Here is a 24737-nt window from a genome sequence, read left to right as displayed (position 1 = left end):
AAAGATTGCTTAAATGTTATGCTTATCTACTTTGTATTAGATCCAATTTTCAGAATCAAGTTAGAAAGCATGAGTGTATTTGTCAGAAAAAGTATAATTTTTTTCTTTCTTACCGTTTTCTTCAAGCTATTTAGCCACAATCCACTCCTCAGGTTTGAGATAAATGAAGTGGTTAGGATTATTTTATTGCAATTAAAGCGAAGCAAGAGGAATTTTTAGGAAAGAGGTAAGTTGAAAATTTAAATTATGAATACGCTTGTGCGAAAGGATTTGGATGCATTTTTTCATTGTATTAGGAGTCCTTTTGGGTCGAGTAACCTCAAAAGATTATAGGATAGGTATAAGTTATGAATTTAATTTAATTGGTTCTTATTTTAATTTGGATTAAGGTTATAGGTTAAGGTTTTAAAATATGGATGTATCCTTGAGGGCGTGCAAACGTGAGATGTATGTCCCCAGTCTTACAACCTCTGCGTTAAAGAGGTTTCCGTTGAACCCAGCGCAAAAGTGGCCTGACTGTGTACAGCATGCTGTAGGGTACCTTGGATAGGGTGGTATAAAAACTGTCCTGGCCCCAGTCTGGTTGATATTTTCCATGATTCTTTCAACAAAAACCCCGAAGTTGTCAAGATACTCGGGGTCGTATGAAGCAACATTCAGAGCATGATAAATTTTTGTTCTTCCTGCTCCGTGGGTTGAGAAACCTGCAGGTAACCCAGATGGAACGTGTTTTTTAAACTTAGGAGTAGACATCGTAATTCGTAACGAAAAAAGCATTAAGGTCACAGGAAAATAATCATAAAAATTGAAACTTACGAGAAATAGAAGTCCATGGATTATAGGGTTTCCATTCGCAAAACTTTTGCGCATTTTTTGCGGAACGAAACGCAAAATTTTTCTTTCTTTGCGCATCAGTTTTGCGCGAAAAAACAACAATTTGCGCAATCATTCGCAAAAGTCATTTCGCGCAAAATTGCCCTATTCCGCTTTTGCGAAACTCAAGTTTTGCGCAATTCCGCAACTAGAGTTTTGCGCGATTCCGTAAAAATCAAACGGTTGGTGACGACGTTTGTGTTTCTTAGAATTCAATTCTGAGAAAATCTTGTTTTGGAATGTCTTCCTATTGGTCACTTTTACATAATTGACCAATGACAGTTAAGAAGAGTTCAAATCTCACAATTTTCTCGACAATTTTAGTTTTGGACATGCATATTTCCTAAAAGTGGATTCTTTAGGCTTTGGTTACTTTCTTGCATTATTTTATATGAGATTAAAAAGATTTCAGAAATTTGATTAACAAATTTAAGAATATAATTCATACTTAATTAGGCAAAGCTTTTAAGGGCCACTTGAAATTATATGATAGGATTAAAATATTGCCAAGTTTCACACTCTCTAATTTCTATTTTAATTAATTTTTTTTCCCCTTAATTTAAACTTTTTGTAACTGGAAGTAACCAATTGAGTGTAGTATAATCGTTATTTTATTCGTATGTTAATATTTTTTTATGTATGGAATAAATCTCCAGTTGTTTAATTCTATGCTTAGAATATCAATTTTTGACAATTTGCCTAAAAAGTTACATTTTGCGTAAAACTTGCGGTTTTGCGCAAATTGCGCAAAAAAATTGCTCCAAACTAAAATTTCGTTTCATGCGCAACTTTCGCAAAAAATATTTCCGGTTTTGCGCAAATTGCGCCAAAAAAATAACGCAAAACCGCGCAAAACCCATTTCGTTTCATGCGCAAAAATAGCGCAAAAGTTCGCAAAAAACAAATTTGCGCGAAAATAGCGCAAATTTTGCGCAAAAGATTTAGCCAATTCGTGGAAACACTACCATGGAAACACTTAAAATAAAAAAGTCTCGATGTGCAGTTATACATTGCAAAGTATATTTCAGAAACATGATCAAACAGGGGAAATTTTGTTTTACACAAATCTTAATGATCAAAATGTATTAGAGAAAGACAAGAAGAGTTTCCAAAAAATTAAATTTTTTATTCATTGAATTTAATTGTGAGAAATAATCTCTAGCTTGATTTCAATGTCTTTTTTCAATGATTTTTATGACAGAGCGTCCGATATCATATTAGATTATCTTCATGCTTTAACGCCAAAATACGCATATAATACTCAAAAACCCTTGTTTTTTTTCTGAATGCAAATCTCTATATTAGCAATATACAATTTTTTTAATGATTTGTTCTTTTTAAATTTTCTCTATTAGTCACGGAAATCGAAATTTAAAGCTATAATAACACGAAACACGATCCTTAATATGATGTGGGACTTCTGTAGGAAACCATACCATTACAGGTTATACAATCTTTTAGATAAAAAGTCATGAAATTATTTCATTAAAACATTTTTGACGATTTTATGTCTTTTTTAAAAATTTTGAGTGGGCATTTTTCGAAATACTTTTTAAATGATTATCTGCATGGAGGTTTAAGACACTGATTTCTTACAATAAACTTATATTTTTAAATCCTTATATCTTTGCACCCTGCTTGGTGATATATACATTTAATATTTCAAACTTAGATAATATGATATAGCAGAATCCATAATTTGAAATATCAAAGTCTGCGATATAAAGACTCAGTTTTGGTAGTTTACCTTAGGTTTAATGTATCCATCAAATGATTCCAATAAATGTTTTATTGAAGAAAAAACTAGATTTCAGTAACCGAGATCCAAGATTCTTAAAATCATATCTCAAAATTAGCCTAACTCCTAACAGTATTGTTTCTAAAGACGCTCCTAACTCTCTGAACTCTCATAGTTTTTCGGTGTTTTTGTATGAACCAAGGAATATATAAAAGGAACTTCCATTAGATTAATTTGTACTGCAGTTTTTGTGAGGATTGTAAACAAAATTCAGCGTGCAGCTGCACTATGTGTGTTGACATTTCTCCAACGAATTCGTGTTTTATTCCTTATAACAAACTATAAATTACTGTCTTACTAAATAACTGAGTTTCTCTCCGGCACAACAATCAGCTGATTCTCTGAGCTGAGTACTCGTTTGTAGTATTCGTAGTGTAAACATTGAACTTAAAAAGGCCTAGCCCCGTGGCCCGTCGTCTTAATTCTAAGATTATTGAATAATCTAATATTTTAAACACGTGAGAATGTGTGAATATCAGGATCTAAATGTAGAAGAACCAAGTCTAGAAAATGAAGAAGGAGAAGATGAAGAGGTATTATATCAATTAACTGGGTGCACTAGGTTCCTGGAATCCCAGGTCCTTGGTTAGGTTCGAGGATTTATGTTCAACGGGATTCATCGATCCAGGTTCTGCGTTGAGAGATTTAGGTTTTGACATGAGATTCTCATGATGAGAAATCTATTGGCCGATTTCTCGACGTTCTACCAAAGGAGAACCGGTGCTATGGAAACGCCTCAACACGGAAACGTCTCAACGCGGAAATGCCTCAAAAACCGGTTTTGAGGAATTTCCGTTTTTTTTTGGGAAATCCCTCAAAACTTGGATTTCCGTTTTTCTTGCAGAAATTGCGGAAACGTCTCAAAAAAACCGGTTTTTGAGGGGTTTCCGCTTTTTTTTGAGGCATTTCCGTGTTGAGACGTTTCCGTGTTGAGGCGTTTCCATAGCACCAGGAGAACCACAGTCATACTTTGGTTACGCTTTACCAGAGCAGTGTAGATAGATAGATACGACTTATAGTTGTACCTATGGTAACATTGTATAAGAAATCGGCCGTATGTTTTGGGTTTAGGGCAGGGGCGGATACAGGATTTAAGTGAGGGGGGTGCTAGATTTATTTGAGAACCCAAAAATCCAGATTCTTTCCCTTAAGTGCTATTGTGAAGCTTTTCTGAAATCTTAGGGGAGCGCAAAGGTCCTTGCCTTCCCCCCTTGCATCCGCCCCTGGTTCAGGGTCCGGGCACTGAGTTCAGAGATCACGGTTCTGGTTTAGAGATTCCTTTTCTGAGAACAGAGATACAAGTTCTGAGACCAGAGATCCAGGTTCTGAGTTCAGAGATCTAGGTTCTAAGACCAGAGATTCAGGTTCTGAGTTTAAAGATCAGGTTTTGAGACCAGAGGTCCAGGTTCTGAGACCAGAGATCCAGGTCCTGAGTTTATAGATCAGGTTTTGAGACCAGAGATCCAGGTTTTGAGACCAGAGATCCAGGTTCTGAGACCAAATATCCTTGTTCTGAGTTTAGGGATCCAGGTTTTGAGACCAGAGATCCAGGTTCTGAGACCAGATATCCATGTTCTGAGTTTAGGGATCCAGGTTTTGAGACCAGAGATCCAGGTTCTGAGACCAGAAATCCATGTTCTAAGTTTAGGGATCCAGGTTTTGAGACCAGAGATCCAGGTCCTGAGTTCAGAGATACAGGTTCTGAGTTCAGAGATACAGCATCTGAATTCAGAATTCAGAGATCCACATTCTGAATTCAGAAATTCAGGTTCTGAGACCAGAGATCTATAGGTTTTCAGACCAGAGACCCAGGTTCTGAGTTCAGAGATATAGGTTCTGAGACCAAAGATATAGGTTCTGAGTTCAGAGATCCAGGTTCTAAGACCAGAGATCCAGGTTGTGAGTTCAGGGATTCAGGTTCTGAGAATATCGTCAAATGGCTGTTTTACAAGGTTTCAATTTCATGAGTTCCGTGGTAAATTTTCTCGATAAAAATAATGTTAGCTTATAAATAATTTTAAAGATAATTATATTTTTACATTTAGAAACTTAAAATTAAAATTTTTTTCAGTTGAATTGGGTGTATACGGTATACGGTACATTACAAGCTCAAAATATCTTAATTAACAGATCCAAATTTTTAGCGTCTTAGATCTTGTTCTTTAGATTTGTAATCTTGTTCTCTAGATTATTATAATTGTTTTTTATAATATTAATATTGTTCTCTAGAATATTAATATTGTTCTCTAGAATATTGATATTGTTCTTTATAATATTAATATTGTTCTCTAGAATATTAATATTGTTCTCTAGAATATTAATATTTTTCTCTAGAATATTAACATTGTTCTCTAGAATATTAATATTGTTCTCTAGAATATTAATATTGTTCTCTAGAATATTAATATTGTTCTTTATAATATTAATCTTGTTCTTTATAATATTGATATTGTTCTTTATAATATTAATATTGTTCTCTAGAATGTTAATATTGTTCTCTAGAATATTAATCTTGCTCTTTATAATATTAATCTTGTTCTTTATAATATTAATATTGTTCTTTATAATATTAATATTGTTCTCTAGAATATTAATCTTGTTCTCTAGAATATTAATATTGTTCTCTAGAATATTAATCTTGTTCTCTCTAGAATATTAATCTTGTTCTCTAGAATATTAATATTGTTCTCTAGAATATTAATATTGTTCTTTATAATATTAATCTTGTTCTTTATAATATTAATGTTGTTCTTTATAATATTAATATTGTTCTCTAGAGTATTAATATTGTTCTCTAGAATATTAATATTGTTCTCTAGAATATTAATATTGTTCTCTAGAATATTAATATTGTTCTCTAGAGTAGTGATCTAGGGTTTAAGGTAAAAGTGTTAAATTGAATATGTCACGTAAAGACTATAAATTGCTTCCTTACATATATGTGCAGATATAGGAATTTACATGGGGTGAGCCAACTCAAAATTATCTTTCCGTTTTCCGGAGATACTGGGAGCAATTCCATTTCTTCAATGCTCACCCTTGCAATTAATACACTAGCTTTGGAACCCAGCTTTGTTTGGCAACTCACGTTTATTATTACTTTTTAAACCAAGTTGAGAACATTCCCAATTGATTCTATCGAGTTTTCCAATACAATTTTGAGGCAAATTGGTCAATATGCTTGTAAGTTTATGATTTGACAGACAAACAGTGATTAACACATTATACTTATAGATTTTAGAAACATAAAAAGTTTAGCGTCGAAATATTCATGTATGTTTTTGTTATTGTTTGTCAAAAAAAAACTTTTAAACTACTGAACTGATTCAGGGCCATTGACTCTGAAAATATTTTGATTTTTTACAAAAAAATTATAAATCCGGCAGGAAATGCAGGAAATTTTGTTTTATTAATTAGTTATAAATGTACGAAAAAGAAATTCAGCATCAAAAGAAAAATAAATTATAATAAGGATGTATATTTATCGACCAGAAAGAGGATTAGGAAAAATTTTATTTTTATAAATAACTCTCCAATTTATGAAGAGGAGCCAGATTTACTTAATCTCGCTAAAAATCCTTGTTATGATTTTCCTTGTAATGAATATGTAAAAATACAGCGTACGGCTACTCAAGTTATGCGCGCATTACGGATCTGCATATTCATACGTACATTCATAACAATTATTTTTAGTGTCTGAATAATATTATTTTGCATGATTGACATAAAAACAGAAACAGGCGGACATACATTTGACAAAAAACAGACATAATGACATTAAGACAGATAAACAGAAAAATATATGGATAGTAAAAGATAAATAGGGTTGTGTTTATTTGTTTCCCCAGGTTCAAGGGGAATCAAAAACCCGTCGTTTTTCCATTTTTTAAGACAAAATATTTCAAATTTTAATAAAAGCAAACTTAAACAGATTACAGTTTTGAAATCTTGGAAGTATCATTAAAAGTTTTGAAAAACGGAATAAAACGACTAACATCACGAATATTTGAGTAAGATTAGATTATTTTAACAGAATTCATAATTTGAATATCTAATCATTGGGTAGGGATTAGAAAATAAGAAAATTTGTGGCAAAAACTCAATTCCTTGATGTGCGAACAAACCTACTAGCAGAGTTTGCAGCTAACTGAAAGACAGATAGCCAGAAAAATGAAGAGATAGATAGCTAGACAGAGAGAAAGAAGATAAATATACAGATAGCTAGATAGATTGATAGACAGATAGACATGAAGATAGATAATTAAAATAGATAGATAAATATAGATAGATAGACATGAAGATAGATAATCAGAAAGATGAAGAGAAAAATAGACAGAAAGAAAGTACATAAACAGATTTATACCTATATAGACAGATAGATAGATAGACAGAAAGATAGATAGACAGAAACTTAGATAGACAGACAGACAGAAAGGTGGAAAGGTAGATAGATGGAAAGGTAGATAGATAGACAAAGATAGAAATATACACTTATGGACATATACAGTATACACAGAAACAGATTGATAGATTATCAAACATTTAGGTGGATGGAATGAAGTTATTGGATCTAAACCCTCTAGATGAACTTATCCTAGATACAGGGAACCCATGCTACTAAATCAGACATTAAAAATTAAAGAGAATGTTTAAGGAATTTCAAGTGACAAGCGCCTGCCGTTTTTAAAGTGGTATGTCCGACAGTCCGATTAAAAACAAAACTCTAGCTTTTATCTAAAAAATTGATCATTTTCTTTTGTGTTTTCTGTATAATCTAGTGACTTGCGGATTTTTGCCACAGAAACAATGAAGCTTATTGTCAATAAAATATTTAAGTTGTAAAAACGACGATATATTTCAATTGATTAATGAGATAAAGGTTACGTATGTGAATCCGGCAAATGTAAACCATTTATGAACATTCATAAATATTAAAAATCTTTAAAAATAAAACAAAAAAGTTAAAAATATTCTTTGGTTTACATCTCTGAGGATGAAGTTTTAGTTTTTTTAACCCTTGAATGTAAAAAGAAAGAATTTAATTATAACGTTATACTAAGGTTTGCAAAAAATCTTATTTTCATAACACATAAATTCAATGTTTTCGCTAAATTATTCTGTCTAGGTTTAAATATTTGATTGGTAATAGCATTTTTGTCGTTTTAATACATGCAAGAGGAATACTTGCCTCAAACTCGAATTTTCAAATTATTTTTTATCTCGACAATCTTGATTCCGTAGACCAATGACATTTCAAACTATGAACTCTGATAGTTCAATATAAAAGGTTGTAAGGTTTATATGGATTAGAATATTAGTGGTTGAGGTTGAGTTTGCTGAAAAACTGAAATTCTTGTTTGATCTAACCTTGCGCATTTCTTTGGGACCCTTTCAACGTTTCTGAATTTAATACAAATCCGAAAATTTGTGACCGGGGACCGAGTTTATTGAATTGGAGAGGTCGCTAAGCTTCCTACTGCATCGACCGGTTCAACTCCTAAATCGCCAATTCAAATCCTAATGAATCTTTAACTTTGAATCGGTAGTTCTAATTTGAACCGGCGGTAGTTTAGTTCCTAGTTCAAATTCATTAAATTTGGACCCGGAAGCATGATATATCTAAAGTGTGTGGGTTTAGGACCAGGTACACCTCGATCCTGGAGATATTCACTAGCAACCAATCAAGGAATCCATCAGGTACAGACTATACAGAGCGTCAAAGGTAAATAAATTGAATCTTTGCCACAAACTCATATTTTCCAATCCGTACATCTTTTAAACCTGAGGGTTTAAACCTTTCATATTTCAAACTTAGATTATTTGAAATAATCTAAGGTTTACGATACAGGGATTAGAAAATCAGAGTTTGCGTCAAAGACTCAAGGGTGAGTCCATTTGAAATCAGCCACTTTTTCCAAAATTCATAGGCACCATCTTTGATTTTTTTTCAAACTTAAAAAATTAAAAGACCTATGTGAGACATTACATAATCAGTAATTTTTAAACTCTGTTGACCTTCGTTAGATGCTGCTCTTTTCAAATTACCATATCTTTTTTGCTTTTTGAGATATCGACCTAATTTTAACGTCATAAAAAAGGCAATGAATAAAACTTTATTTGTTGGTTATTAAAATAATCGATAAAATAAATTTCAGCGGTTGATATTTTCAAATTTAAACTTTTAAAAACTTTTTAAAATTCACACAATATGTTTATTTGAAAAGAGCAACCTCTTTGCACACGGAGGCCAACACGGTTTAAAAATTACTGATTATGTAATGTCTCACATAGTTCTTTTAATATTTAAAGTTTGAAAAAAATCGAAGATGGTGCCTACTAGGGGGTGGTTGATTTCAAGCGCAATTTCAAGTGACCCTCCAGTAAAAGATGGCAATGTCCGAATTACCCTTAAAATCCTTTTCTGATCAAGTATGAATTAAAAAATTCTAAGATTTTAAAAACCGATTATTTTCAATTTTAGTGACTTGCGTAATTCTACTGCAGTAAAGCATATAGAACTTACCTAAAAGGATGAATGAATGAATGAATGAATGAATGAATGGGTGAAAGGAAGGATGAATGAATGAATGAATGAATGAATGAATGAAAGACTTCTAAATCTAGAAAAACTACGATATCTTCCACATTGGCCATACAATGGTTTCAAGGATTGCCATTTTTGCAGTGAGTGTTACTTGAAATTACGCTTAGAGGTCATTTAAAAAATAGTGTGGATCAAGACAATCTTGCAAGTTGCAAGACCGATAAGCTTTGAGGCAAAATAAAGTCTATGTACCATTTAATATAAACATACAGTGAGACCCATAAAACTGGGGAACAGGATGACTACTGTTAGACTCAAGTTTTGATTTTAAATTTTAAATTGGACATAAAAAACAGCATGTTTGTCCTGTGTATAACACAAACCCATTTAACTTTATGCTACGATATTCTAGCATCTGTCTGGCTACTGGTAAAATTTGTTGCGTTTCTTACAACATCAAATATATATAAAATACAGAAATGCTGTCTTCATATTCAACAGTATTGGTCTCATTGTGTGAGGGAGTGGGTGCAGAGCCCCATTAACCCCGCAAAATTACCTTCCGAGTCTCTTGATACGCAGAATGCCCTCCAAGCCCCGCAAAACCGTCTCCGCGCCTCTAACTACCACTCAAAGCCTCTTCCCTTCTGTTTCCATGCATTTTGGTCTTTAAAAAAGATATTTGGCTTTTACATACACAAAAAAACTTTTTTTTCAAATAATCACAACATGATAAAATAGTTTATAATGATACATAAACAATTTGTTTTGAAAAGTCTATTTAAATCAAGATTAAGATTAATTGTTTTTGTTTTCAAAATTTCACAATTACCTTATTTTGTGAATAACTATTGTATTTTTATATTATTATATTTTACAGGTGTATCTTGTACAAATCAAACTATATTATGGCACAAGTTTACAAAACTAAACAAAATAGATTAATTGAATAAATTAATATTTTAACTGTGTGGATTAAAGGATTCTATAAACTATTGTGGATTTTATGAAGATATTTATTTTGATTTTAAGGTTAAGCCATAAAAGATAAATAAAATATAAATACAGCAAGCCGAGATCAAGATGCGGAGGCTTGGAGACGTAGCAAGTGGCATGAAGACGGGTTTAGAGGTGATTCTGCGTATGAGGAGGCTCCGAAGGTCATTTTGCGGGGATCATGGCGGCTCTGCACCCCACCCATCATTGTATACATATTGTTTTGTTAAATAAATTTAAATCTCTGGTAATGTTTTAACAACAAATAAGGTAGCCACAAAATGGACTATTTTAATTATTTTAAGAATTAAAAAAAGATACGGTGTCGAGGTCATCAGCAATATTCTGATATTGATCTAGCTGTGTTTTCTATAAATTGTAACAATGTCTGGCAAGCTTGGAGTCTGTTGTTCAATCAAGCGGATATATCCCATCACGTTTCTTTTTTTATTATGAATAAACAATAAAAGTTTTTTTTTACCTGAAAAACAGCTTGGGTTTCATTGCCTTCTCTTTCTTGGAAATCTTTAGAGCACTGAACGCATTTTTTTAAAGAAACTGAATACTTGCAACTAACTCAAATTTATTTTTCCCTTTATATTTGCAATCTGATGGTTTTTAATAATAATTATTTCAAGTTCAGAATATTTGATTTAACTAGATTCATAGAGTGTTCAGTTTACTAATAAATTCTTGTTACTCCTGTTATCGAACCAATCATTTTAGAATAAAAACGTGACACATTTTATGAATTAATCAATTCCGGAAAATCGTCAATAAAAAAGTAAATCCGGGTTTCACACGAAAACATAATTCATAAGCTGGAAACTTTTAACTGGCCGGAAACATATTCTCTCCACTCTTTTCAGGGGTGTATTTTATCTCAAATATTCCTTTTTTTAAATACACGCCACTGACTCTTTTTGGTCAAAAGTTTGGAAGTTTGATCAGTACACTGCGAGCTCAACTACATTGACTCAATTTTGATTAGCTTCATTTTTTCAAACGTTGCCAGAGTCGTAAACTTAATCTAAATTAAAAGTTAACATCAAAAACTTTTGAATTTAGAAGTTTAAATAATTCCTGACTTATTGATCATTTGTTAGTTGTCTTATTGGTCTAATACCCGAACATTTTCAGGAAGAGTTAAACTCAACGCGGGATTAAAAATACAGTCTATGAATTCAAAAGTTGTCAACACAACGCTGTTAATATTTTGCTATACATAATACATATCTGTCGTCAGTCGAGTCACGTTTGATTATCTGAGAGAACCCTTACTGAAATTACCCTCTGTTATTAGATTACCAGGGAAAAATCTCAATCTCAATTAAATGATAAATTATTTTTAGGAAACATTATTTTTCTTCTTTCATACTGCAAATTGATCGCTTGGAGCAAATTCAATCAATAGTAGCTAAAACTAGTTTGACTAAGTTGAACCATTTCTCCTGGATTTGAGGTGCAGAGATTACAATGCCCGATGCATAACGGTAACCTTGAAACCTTTATCTGATCTATGATTCTTCTTGCAGAAGAAATGCGCAAGTCACGTTTTTAAAATAATAAACATAAATATCTAATTCATACTTTATTAGTCAAAGCTTTCAAGGGTACTGTTGTGAATCGAGAATTACCATTTTAGCATGAAGAGTCACTTGAAATTACGCTTACAGTCCCTTTAATGAGTAAACATGTGTTCCAGCTATCCCGGGATGGACAACTAGAAGAACTGAAAAGATTGCTGTCTGATGAATCGGTTCAAGCCAAGATTAACAATCTAGATGAAAAGAAATGTTCTCCTCTTCATTATGCTACAAGGTAATCTATTGAATATACTTTGCTTGTCTGGGTGTTTGTTTGTTTATCTGTTTGTATCTAATAAACGTCAAAGCGGCTAAACCGATCGGGCCCAACATTTTTTGTGGGACCTCAAATGACCCCAGGGAAGATTTACGTATAATTAAAATTTCTAAAATTAGCTTCCAACTAAATTCGATTTTAATTAAATTTTGAAAATCCACAAAATTTTTTATAACATCTTTTTTTTGTTATTTTTTCAATGTATACAAAGCGAAAATGTTCACAATTGAAAGTGAAATTGGGCGCAAAGCGCCCCGATAGCCTAGTTCAAATAAAAATGTAATCAAAGAAAATTTTATTTCTTTAAGGCTCCCTGCCTGCATCCGAGACTTGATCTTTTTTGCTAGATCATCTAATATACTTGTATAAATCATAAAAATCATAAAATTTGCAGAAGTCCAAATTCAACCTTCAAAATCATCATTTTTCAGGCCGTCTTTAAATTCTCATGCTTTGTGGGTAACCCTGAATGATATTTTCTTCAGGTATTCCCATATGGAAATAGTGAACCTTCTCCTAGAGCAACCAACAACAGTAGTGGACAGGATTGGAGCTGATCAGATGACACCTTTTCATTATGGGTGCAGGTATCTGGTTTATATTATGGGTGCAGGTATCTGGTTCATATTATAAGTGTAGGATCTGGTTTATATTATAGGTGCAGGTATCTGGTTTATATTATAGGTGCAGGTATCTGGTTTATATTATAGGTGCAGGTATCTGGTTTATATTATGGGTGTAGGTATCTGGTTTATATTATAGGTGTAGGTATCTGGTTTATATTATGGGTGCAGGTATCTGGTTTATATTATAGGTGCAGGTATCTGGTTTATATTATAGGTGCATGTATCTGGTTTATATTATAGGTGCAGGTATCTGGTTTATATTATAGGTGCAGGTATCTGGTTGCATTATAGGCACAGGTATCTGGTTTATATTATAGGTGCAGGTATCTGGTTTATATTATAGTTGCAGATATATGATTAATATTATAGGTGCAGGTATCTGGTTTATATTATAGGTGCACCACTAGGATTTATAAAAGCAATATATCTGTAAACACTAGTATATATAAATGTAATATCTCTAACTGTATCCACTAGGATATATAAATGTAATATCTCTAAATGTATCCACTAGGATTTATAACAGTAATATCTCTAACTGTATCCACTAGGATTTATAACTGTAATATCTCTAACTTTATCTACTAGGTATGGAAGACATGAAGAGCATGGGAATACCAGAAGACGAAGTAGAATTGATGAAGAGACAGGTATTAACTAATATAGAGCTACAGGGTTTCCCACCAAACATGAAAGTCCAAAGACGACTTTGAAGGTCGATCTTTGTTCTTTAAAAAAATTTGCGTCTAATTAGAGTAACCCTACTTTTGTATGTATTTTTTTGAGAAAAAAAATGAGCAAATACAAATACAAATACAAAAACAAAAACTAATGTAAATACAAATACAAATGCAAATACAAATACAAATACAAAAGCAAATACAAATACAAATACAAACACAAACACAAACACAAACACAAATACAAATACAAATACAAATACAAATACAAATACAAATACAAATACAAATACAAATACAAATACAAATACAAATACAAATACAAATACAAATAAAGCAAATAGAGAATTTCTATGTTTAGTTCTGTCAATATAGTATTTGACATTTAATTTTTTTTCTTTATTATTCATATGAGAAATTTGTCGATATTACGTAATTGTTGTATCTGATCAAAACTAAATATTTTGCAATTTTTCCAGAGCTTGAAGAAGATTATTTGGGAATACGAGTTTTAAAAAAACTTTTACAGGTCAAGCTTATTAAATAAAATTAGCCCTAATCATTAAGCAGTACTTTTTAAGCATTAAAAGTGATCCTTATTTTAAGGAATTACATCATGCATGCTTCTATGGAAATCTATTAAATGTTCTATGACAATTAGCAAGTCACTTCTTACAAAGAACCAAAAAATTGTTTATTTTTTGATAGAAAAAAACAAGAATTACTCAATTTTTTTTTGCTCATGAAGGGTTTAAAGGTGAACGTTGCTTATCGTGCTTACAAGTCTTCAAATTAAAGGACACTTACAATTATATTAACAGTCCCTTTAATTAGCTATTTTACTTACAATAGCAGTCCCTTTAATTAGCTATTTTACTTACAATAACAGTCCCTTTAATTTGCTATTTTACTTACAATAACAGTCCCTTTAATTAGCTATTTTACTTACAATAACAGTCCCTTTAATTAGCTATTTTACTTACAAAAACAGTCCCTTTAATTAGCTATTTTACTTACAATAGCAGTCCCTTTAATTAGCTATTGTCCTACTCCCCCTCCCAACTTTCAATTCACTTGTAATATTAATTATTTTGAGAAAATATTAACATTTCAAATATAAGGCTACACATTTTTTTATAAAACTTTTTATGCAAACAGATATTATTGAAAGTTTTAATATTTATAAGCATTATTTGATTGCAGTGTGGAGCAAATGTAGACGCAAAAGATGCGTATAATATGACGGGTCTGCATCATGCTGCTATGCGAGGAAACATATCTGTGGTCAAATTTCTAGTTAGTTCTCTAGGGGCAAACCAGCTTCTCAACCAGAGAGATATCCAGGTATAGGATTTATCTAGGAGCATAAGAAAGAGGGAGATGGGGCACATTGATCCTACTTGTTGAAGTGCTGGGCCCACACAGGACCAGTATAAAACATCCTGGGTCAACTTATCACCTAATACACTAGACGGGCTGGTACGAGTAAATTTGTAAGCAGCATGATTACACTTGACCGGTGAATCAGCTCAAAGTGAATAAATACTAAAGTGGACCAAACTTATAGTTGGATGACGACATTTTATGTCCCAAGTATTTAGAAATATGTATATATATATATANCTTTTCATGAAATTATTTCCAAACCAAATAAAACCTTATGGCCCAACCTGTCGTCGTTTCCTTAGTCTGTTCCACTTTAGTATTTATTCACTTTGGAATCAGCTGAGGGTTGACTATACAAATTATTATCCTAGGCTCGCCGGTACAAGTGAATGCATATATACGTTAAGGTACAATTACACTAGACCAGATTGAAGTTTAATACAGTATAGTGAATATTTAAATTTTCATATTAGAACTGAAGTCCATCTATTTTTTTCTTCTTTTTATGAAATATGTTCTTTTAGTTTATTAACTTTCACTTAAAAATTTCTTAGAAAATTTGTAATTCATAGTTTTCCTGTTAGGGAAGTACCGCACTCCATATTGCTTCAACATATGGTCATGCTGAAGTTGTGAAACTACTCCTAGATGCCGGGGCAGATATAAGGTTTGTTACTCTTAGATGCCGGGGCAGATATAAGGTTTGTTACTCTTAGATGCCGGTAAGGTTTGTTAATACTAGATGCCGGAGCAGATATAAGGTTTGTTACTCTTAGATGCCGGGGCAGATATAAGGTTTGTTAATACTAGATGCCGGAGCAGATATAAGGTTTGTTACTCTTAGATGCCGGGGCAGATATAAGGTTTGTTACTCCTAGATGCCGGAGCAGATATAAGGCTTGTTACTCTTAGATGCCGGGGAAGATATAAGGTTTGTTACTACTAGATACTGGGGCAGATGTAAGGTTTGTTACTCCTAAATGCCGGGGCAGATATATGGTTTGTTATTACTAGATACTGGGGCAGATATAAGGTTTTTTACTCTTAGATGCCGGAGCAGATATAAGGTTTGTTACTCTTAGATGCCGGAGCAGATATAAGGTTTGTTATTACTATATGCCGGGGCAAATATAAGGTTTGTTACTACTAGATGCGGGGGCAGATATAAGGTTTGTTACTACTAGATGTCGGGGCGGATATAAGGTTTGTTACTACTAGATACTAGGGCTTTCTAGTGCTAGGGCGGATATAATGTTTGTATCTTTCTAGTTCTAAGGCAGATATATGGTTTATATCTTACTAGTTCTAGGGCAGATATAAGGTTTGTATCTTACTAGTTCTAGGGCAGATATAAGGTTTGTATCTTACTAGTTAAAGGGCATATCTAAGGTTTGAATCTTACTAGTTCTAGGACAGATATAAGGTTTGTATCTTACTAGTTCTAGGACAGATATAAGGTTTGAATCTTACTAGTTCTAGGGCATATCTAAGGTTTGTATCTTACTAGTTCTAGGGCAGATATAAGGTTTGTATCTTATTAGTTAAAGGGCATATCTAAGATTTGTATCTTACTAGTTCTAGGACAGATATAAGGTTTGTATCTTACTAGTTCTAGGACAAATATAAGGTTTGTATCTTACTAGTTCTAGGGCATATCTAAGGTTTGTATCTTACTAGTTGTATGGCAGATATAAGATTTGTATCTTTCTAGTTCAGGGGCAGATATAAGGTTTGTATCTTTCTAGTTCTAGGGCAGATATAAGGTTTGTATCTTACTAGTTCTATGGCAGATATAAGGTTTGTATCTTTCTACTTCTAGGGCAGATACAAGATTTGTATCTTTCTAGTTCTAGGGCACAGAATGATAGAAAATAATGCGATAGCATAAAAAAGAGATAAAGATGTTTTCAATGAATTGATAAAGCAAACAAATAAAAAAAAGAGATGTAGAGATACTAGGGAAAAAAGTGGATAAACAGATAAACAGAAGAGTTATAGCGATACTGAGATAAACAGATAAATAGATGAGATATAGAGATAATGAGATAAAGAAGATAAACAGATGAGATATAGAGATACTCAGATATACAGATAACCAGATAAGATATAGAGATACTGAGATAAACAGATAAACAGATAAACAGATGAGATATAGAGATACTGAGATAAAGAGATGAGAGAAGTATAAACCTGACTAAACCTAGATTGATCTGCCTGGAGAAGAAAACTGCTTTACACAGAGCAGCTCAAGAAGGAAACATACAGGGAATATAATCTACTATTATTTAAGTATATGTTATTCAAATTTTGAATATCAATCTCTTTTTTGGGGAAAGTAAAAATACATTCCTGTATAAAAAGCTGTTTTTTATGGTATGCAACAATTTTCATTTAATTCCGCTAATCTAAAAACATGTCTAGTGATTTAAGTTTTTTTATATATGTTTTGGTTGATATTTGATATTTTGCACTTGGATCCGGATCCAGATCAAGATCGTGTTCAAGATTGAGATTGAGAGCACACGCAGGTCTGCCGCTTTAGTAATTGTAAATTGGCGGTACAGTCAAAACTAGTACCGCATAGGTTGGCCCAGCTCGGATATTCAAATGTACACGCACCGGTTGTGCATGAGCATTGATGAGTAGATATATCCTGGTTAGGTGATGAAGGTTCTCATGGAGCATGATGAGTTCTCCGTCCTTGCTCAACGTAAGGACAAGGATCAATACAGTGTTCTTCTCCTAGCTGTAGGAACAACCTTTAATCCAGATTACAATCACGTTTTTTCTTTAGATTACAATAAGATCTAATTTTTTATACACATTATAATCAGATCTACACCTTTTATACAGATTGCAATCATATCTACACATTTTTATACAAATTACAATCAGATCTACACTTTTCATACAAATTACAATCAGATCTACACTTTTCATACAGATTACAATCAGATCTACACTTTTCATACAGATTACAATCAGATCTATACTTTTCATACAGATTACAATCAGACCTACAGATGTTGTAATCACCCCCCCCCCCCTCTCCTTAAACTATATATTCTTGATTCAGGGATAAAAACCGCGTTTGTTGGTCTGCTGATGTAATCTGTAATCTTTAATTTCTTAATTTTGGAAAAGTATTGATTAAAATAATTTGTTATTTGATAGGTTTTGAGCTGACTAGACTACGCCAAAAATATAGTTTCGACAGTAATTAAGAATTAAAAATAACAAAAGAATAAGAAATAATGCGAATTAACTTGCAGCAACGAACTTTTTTTAAGTGAGGAACTTTTGTACTTTTATGATAATATAATTCAAATGCGCGCTCACAAATATAACTAAATCCACTTAAAATTTGGATCTGAAATGTCGCTTATAATTGTCAATATAAAGAATCGAATAAAATTGTTGTTGTGAAGACGGTGGTTGCCTGGACCTTGTACAATTACTTCTAGAACACGGTCTACAGCCACAGGTATCTATACTATCTAGCCAATAAAACAGAACATCTCTATAATCACACAATAGTTTCAGTAGAAGTAAATATTTCCATTTACTGTTTAGTCCCGATATAAGGATTCATCTCTAATTGGATTATGAGATAAATAGATGCCATGCAATTTCTATTGGTTCAGAATAGACAAAACAAACACATGACTGAACCTTGATTGGATCAGGCGCTAATGGAATCGCATACAAGTGTGATCAAAGGTCTACGACAGTAGGATTAGTTAATTAGAGTATGAGGCAAGTAATCAGTTCTTTTAAAAAACAGGATCAGGTTCCTAGATGAGGATTAGGACTTAGATCACGATCATGGCTTGGATCAGGATCAAGACTCAGATCAGGATCAAGACTTATATCAGGATCAGGACTTATATCAGGATCAGGACTTATATCAGAATTAAGACATAAATCAGGATTAAGACTAAGTTCAGAATCAAGACTTAGATCAGGATCAAGACTCAGATCAGGATCAGGACTTAAATCAGAATTAAGACTCAAATCAGGATTAAGACTAAGATCAGGATCAAGACTTAAATCAGGATCAGGAATCAGGTCTTAGATCAGTTTCAAGACTTAGATCAGGATCCAGACCTACATCAGGGTCAGAGCTTAGATTATGATTGAGACTTAGATCAGGAACAAGACTTTAATCAAGATCAAGATGTGTTTCTTTTTACCAGATTTATTAATAACGTTTTACCAAGCATTGTTAAATTTTCGATGGTATCACACAAAAATTGTAAGAAATATGAATATGTGAGATGAAGATGTAGAAGTTAAATAAAAAATAATAAAAAAATTAAAATTAAAATTAATGAGTTGAGTATTCCTTGAAAAAGACAGTTTTTTTATGTAACTGAACTTCTCTCTAAAGCACGTGACTTTAAAGGATTTCGTAACAATTGTAATTGTTTTATCCAATTTATGTCTAGGGCACGTTTGAAGAGATAAATTAGTCACAAATTACAGCATTTAGAGCGATATTTAGAGAAAAACGTCGTAAATAATTTACTGTTTTCTGATTACCGCTCTATCTATTTATAAATAACTAGCCTTAGAGGGCGCTACGCGCCCATCTTCTAAATTAATTGTGAACATGTTCTCTTTGGGTACATCGTAAAACAAAACAAAAATAATTCGCGGATTTTCACAAAAAATTTCGTGGATTTTCAAAATTTTCAAAAATTTAATGAAGATCGAATTTTGATGCAGACAAATATTTAAAATTTCAATCATTCATAAACCTTCCATGTGGTCACATGATGTCCCACAAAAAATTTGGGCCCGATCGGCTTAGCGCGACACCCCAGTTGTATATATATATATATATATAGAAGTAGTAATCTCTGTGTTGTCTGTTTGTATGCCTACCTTTACTCGGAAACCCCATAGAACGATTTGCCACAAATTTTGTTTGGGAAACTCGGTAGAGCTATAGGTTCTTAGTTTGGTTTAAAAAATCTAAGTTGCGTAGGTCGACTTTTACGAAAGTGTTTTAGTTTCCCGGCAAAGTTGGGTTCCCAAGCTATTGATATGGTTTTATACTAGTTGGATTTTTATATATTTTGTGTACGCACAGACGTACATATATAGAGGTAGCTTTAATGTAGCTAAAAGACAATTGTGTGCATTTTTAAAGTTTAAAATCCTAATTGATAATTTTTTCTTATTATTGTTTTCTTAGAAATTGGATCATAAATTATAAATCATTTTCTGTTTTGAAGAATTAGGAGAACAGCAGAGTAACATAAATAAAAAATACAAGATGTCCTAATAAACATGAGAATCCAATGAACTTAATCTTTTGAATATTTTTTTTCTGTTAACTTGATGTACAAAGATCTGATTAGTTTATGGTTACTAAAACATTACCTATATCAAGGTGTGCGAACTAAAAGTCAAGGAGATGTGTTTGAGACGTACCAGGACCAGGACCGATAGGAACTAGTTATTTCAAAACAAATAACAAAGATAGGAAATGTCCTTGGCAGTTTAGGAAAGAATTGTTGATCATTCACTTTAAATTAAAATAGTACTAGAGCGGTTCCAAAAAAGTGATGGGGGGTTGAATATCCTGATTAAATGTTCTCTGTCAGGTATCCTGGAAGAATAATGTGGGCGAGGTTCCTCTCCATAGTGCGGCTAGAACAGGACTCAAGGATATGGTTCAAACTCTTGTAGAACATGGAGCTGATATAGGTTAGTTAGATCCTACAGTTCGGAGAAAATAAATTTGAAATTTTAGACGTTAGAAAAATTACAAAAGTAGTAGAACATCTTTGCGGATTTTGTCTTTCAGCTTTTTATAAACTAAAAATAAAATAGTTTGCGGCATTCTCAAAATCTCATTAAATATTGACTATAAAGAAGGCGTACGCAGCAGTAAGATTAATGTGATGGATGAAAGAAATCATTTTTGAATTTTATATATTTAGTTTTTGTGTTTTCTAGATTGTACGAACGGTCTGCAGCAAACTCCTCTATATATTGCAGCACAAAGTGGAAAACTGGAAATTGTAGAATACCTCTTAGAACAGTAAGCACAATTTTTAACGGTTTTTTCCTTAAAATATCGCAAGAAGATAGTTTATGACTGAATTTGGCTTGATGATGCTTCACTAATCTAGTATAATTGACGATCCATGTCTTCTAGAATTAAAAAACACAAGTATATATAGTCATAGAAACTCTTAAAACTTTTATAAAATAGAATAAAAACTCATTCATTTTGTAAAATAAAAAGTATGCACATTTGGGAAGTTGTCTTGTACGGAAATGCTCTTGTAACTTCTGTCGATGCAATTATACTTCACATTGTAACAAAGTATGTATATTTTTCACATGTTTTTCCGCGGACCAAACCCAGCTTCAAAATTTAGGTTTTAAAAAGCATAATAATAATAACAATAATGTTTTTCGACTTATGTAAGTTATGTGAATTTTTTCTTCGTTCTTATTGTCAATATGAGAACTCAACTCAACTCAACTCAACTCAACTCAATAATCCCAGTGAACACAATTGAACACAATTGAACTGAAGGAGTGAAGGATTTAACCCCTAAGCAAAAATATATCCAGCGTTTTAGAATAAACCGACGAGGGGGAAATGAACCGTCGGAGCGCTGAAGTAATAAATTTAATATTTACGTACAGTGGTAGGCGATGAAGAATGCTTTTTCTTTAAGTTTTGATTGTTAAGAAGCTTTTTTCGAATTGTAAGTTTACAAGTAACTAAACAGAGGATTTTTTAATTGACGACTTCTCATAACTTATCACTTAACTATAATGTGTATGTGTATCCATACTGTTTAACAGCTTGAAATCCTTTTTCATGAATATCTATATATATAAAGTTGTAATCTCTGTTTGTCTGTCAGTCTGTTTGCTTGTCCGACCAAAACTCAGGAACCTCTTGGCCGATTTGCCTCAAATTTGATTGGAGAAAGCGGAAGAACCTCGGGAGTGTTCTTAGCTTGTTGAGTTGAGTGGAGATTGGCTTTTAAATCTAAAATTTAGTTTCTCGGTAAAATCGTCCAAGTGCGGGTAAACGGCGGAAGTAACTATGAGAAATCTAGGCAGCGCTGGGTTCCTAAGCTAGTATAACATAAAATATTACCATGGATCGAATTTAATGAATTAGAGAGGTCGCTGAACTTCCTACCGCTGGTTCAGATCTTGAACCACTGATTAAATCTCATGCATCTCTAACTTTGAATCGATGATTCAAAATTTGAACCGGCGAGGTGGTAGGCGACCTAATGTATTGTTCTCTAGAGATGCAGACCATAATATCTGGGATTCTCAACGACTTTCTCCGATTATGATCGCTGGTGTAGAAGGACATGTACAGGTACAGGAATCAGAGCCATATACGGGGGGGCATGGGGGTTCAGTCCCCCCCATGGATCAGTAAAATCTTTGGTTTCTGGAGAGTTTTCAGGCCCCAACAGATGAATAGCCCCCCCCCCCATGGTATGAAAAAATGTAAATTTTGCAAATATGGACAATGAATATGTTTCAAAAGAAATAAACAGTTTATAAATAGAAATTATAAAATCCTGGTTGGTATTTCTAATATGAGAATATGAGAATTTAAACATTAGTGTTGTTCTTGTAATATCGGATTTTTACTCCTAATATGCACAAAACATAACCTTAAAGTCATACCTTTTTTTTCAAAAGTTTAAAAATCAGGGAAAATTATCTCTAAAGGTAGCACTTGGACCAGTGTTAGAAATGGGCCGAGTATTAGTTTTGGAACTAATGCCCCCTAAAAAAATTCTTTTGTTTTAATAACGTTTTATTTTCCAGATTGTGAGAGCCCTGAAGGAGAGAGGAGCTAATATACGGAGTGTAGATAGCGATGATCTAAATATTCTTCATCTAGTTGCAAGGACTAATCAATCTCTAGTACTCCAGGTATATCTGGGTTCCAAGACTAATCAATCTTTAGTTCTCCAGGTACGTCTAGAGGCCAGGACTAATCAGTCCCTAGTACTTAAGGTACATCTAGTAGCCAGATCTAATCAATCTATCCAGATACCGCCAAGTGTCTGGCTCTTGGACCTATACTATCTCTTTTAGTTTATAGACATGGATGAAAATATTTGAAAAATTTAGTTTTCTGTAGGAACTTAGCTGAACATAGTTTATAAAAAAGATATAAACAATTTATAACGTAGATAAGTTTATTTTCAGGAAATATCGACGTATGAGGAATGTGAAAACCTTCTGAATGCCAACAATCAGTTTGATGAAACCCCTCTTCACATAGCAGCAGATGCGGTAATATTAGTAAATTTACAAACATGAACCAAACTATAGTCTTTCAAAAAACCACTTACGAATTTCTATATCATCCGATTGCCAAGCTTTGTCTCATTTTATTGAAAAAAAATTAAAAAGTGTTTAAAGGGAGAGACCGGCTATGTAAAATATTAAGCTGAAAGTGCAGTATCGCGCGGTGGACTAAGCCATTGGGGTCGGTCAAATAGGCCTAGGATTTGGCCGGGTACTGTAAAAAGTCTGAACGCACCCGGCACCATGGGAGTTGTCAAAATTAGCCCTCCGACAGGACTATGCCAAGTCTGGTTAGGGCGACGCACTGTACCATAGGATCGGGTCAGTACACGCTGTTATCTGGCAGACCGGTACAAACTGAGCAGGTCCTGTTCGAATTCAAATTTACTACGGCCCAGAGTGATCGTAGAGAAAAACTTGAACATTCATTTGATACCAATGAGACATTTTTACGGTGTACAATTTTTAAATAAGAACGTAAAGTAATATTTCACCAGTTGTTTCAGCTAGCAGAAGAAACGTTTTTTACAATTATTTAATAACATGGCCAAACATGTAAAAAATTTATTTATATTTTTATTTGCTGTTTAGGAACATACAGGGTTACCAACAAAGGATGAGACTTCAGAGACGACAAAACAGAATTTATGCTGTCTGTTTCCTTACATTTATGATTCCCTACAACTGTAAACTTGTTTCTTTCTTTGCTAAATCAAAAAATAAAACAATAAAAGACTTAATTCATATAGCAGAGGACTTAATTTAACCTTGGGATCGTCATATTTAAGAATTTTTTGGTCGTCTTAACAGTCTCATCCTTTGTTTTTCTGAAAAGAAATTATCGATGAAAGTCATAATAGAACCGTAGAATCCTTAATTTCCTCATCACTATTACCTTTGCTGTTTCTAAATTTTTTTTCACAGATTTTTTCAAAATATTGTCTTCATAATTAAAATAAAGAAAACCTCCAACAAGCGACCCCAGCTGAAAAAATTTGCATAAAACTGCGAGATTTTTAAATGTATTTAAATAACTTATTTCCAATGATGGAAGTTCATTATTGTTCTCAACCTGTTCCTATGCATGCACTAATAACTAAAATATTTGCCTAAACATCTTGATAACACCAAAATAGCTAAACTTCTCGAGACATTCAATCACATTAAAATGATGACCTCTTAAACATCTAAACCTTCCAATCATTATACGTCTAAACATTTAAACCTTACAATCTTTATACGTCTAAACATCTAAACCTTCCAATCTTTATACGTCTAAACATATAAACCTTCCAATCTTTATACGTCTAAACATATAAACCTTCCAATTTTTATACGTCTAAACATCTAACCCTTCCAATCATTATACGTCTAAACATCTAAACCTTCCAATCTTTATACGTCTAAACATCTAAACCTTCCAATCTTTATACGTCTAAACATCTAAACCTTACAATCTTTATACGTCTAAACATCTAAACCTTCCAATCTTTATACGTCTAAACATCTAAACCTTTAAACGTCTAAACATCTAATATGTGTAAATCCCTCATCTTTCAGGGAAACGTTGATTGTGTAAAAATACTTCTTGAGATTGGAGGAGATGTCGATAATAAGGTGAATTATAATGTTTTTTGTTTTTTTAATTGATTATG

The 24737-nt window shown here is 32.7% G+C and overlaps 1 protein-coding gene across 4 annotated transcripts in view; it reads left to right on the top strand.

Moving 5' to 3' along the window:
- Nucleotides 1–2573: 2573 nt before the first annotated feature.
- The window catches only part of LOC111715162 (serine/threonine-protein phosphatase 6 regulatory ankyrin repeat subunit B), a 34126-nt gene continuing 11962 nt past the window's right edge, over nt 2574–24737 (top strand). For 2 of the 4 annotated variants that reach the window (XM_023490430.1, XM_023490431.1), the window contains exons 1-18: nt 2578–3204; nt 7218–7275; nt 8310–8368; nt 11917–12032; nt 12560–12661; nt 13289–13350; nt 13860–13909; nt 14584–14724; nt 15351–15433; nt 16971–17031; nt 17428–17518; nt 18195–18250; nt 20379–20481; nt 20734–20818; nt 22057–22132; nt 22594–22701; nt 22981–23067; nt 24643–24699. In XM_023490430.1, coding sequence (XP_023346198.1) covers nt 3136–3204; nt 7218–7275; nt 8310–8368; nt 11917–12032; nt 12560–12661; nt 13289–13350; nt 13860–13909; nt 14584–14724; nt 15351–15433; nt 16971–17031; nt 17428–17518; nt 18195–18250; nt 20379–20481; nt 20734–20818; nt 22057–22132; nt 22594–22701; nt 22981–23067; nt 24643–24699 — 1464 coding nt within the window. In that variant the 5' untranslated portion in view covers nt 2578–3135. Of the gene's footprint in view, nt 3205–7217; nt 7276–8309; nt 8369–11916; nt 12033–12559; nt 12662–13288; nt 13351–13859; nt 13910–14583; nt 14725–15350; nt 15434–16970; nt 17032–17427; nt 17519–18194; nt 18251–20378; nt 20482–20733; nt 20819–22056; nt 22133–22593; nt 22702–22980; nt 23068–24642; nt 24700–24737 lie in introns of all 4 variants that reach the window. The other 2 variants (XM_023490433.1, XM_023490434.1) reach the window with 2 other exon arrangements.

Source organism: Eurytemora carolleeae, unplaced genomic scaffold (genome assembly GCF_000591075.1).
Source record: "Eurytemora carolleeae unplaced genomic scaffold, Eaff_2.0 scaffold1705, whole genome shotgun sequence".
NCBI classification, from domain to species: domain Eukaryota; kingdom Metazoa; phylum Arthropoda; class Copepoda; order Calanoida; family Temoridae; genus Eurytemora; species Eurytemora carolleeae.
Note: the sequence above shows the minus strand (reverse complement) of the source record. Positions and strands in the feature narration are given on the sequence as shown.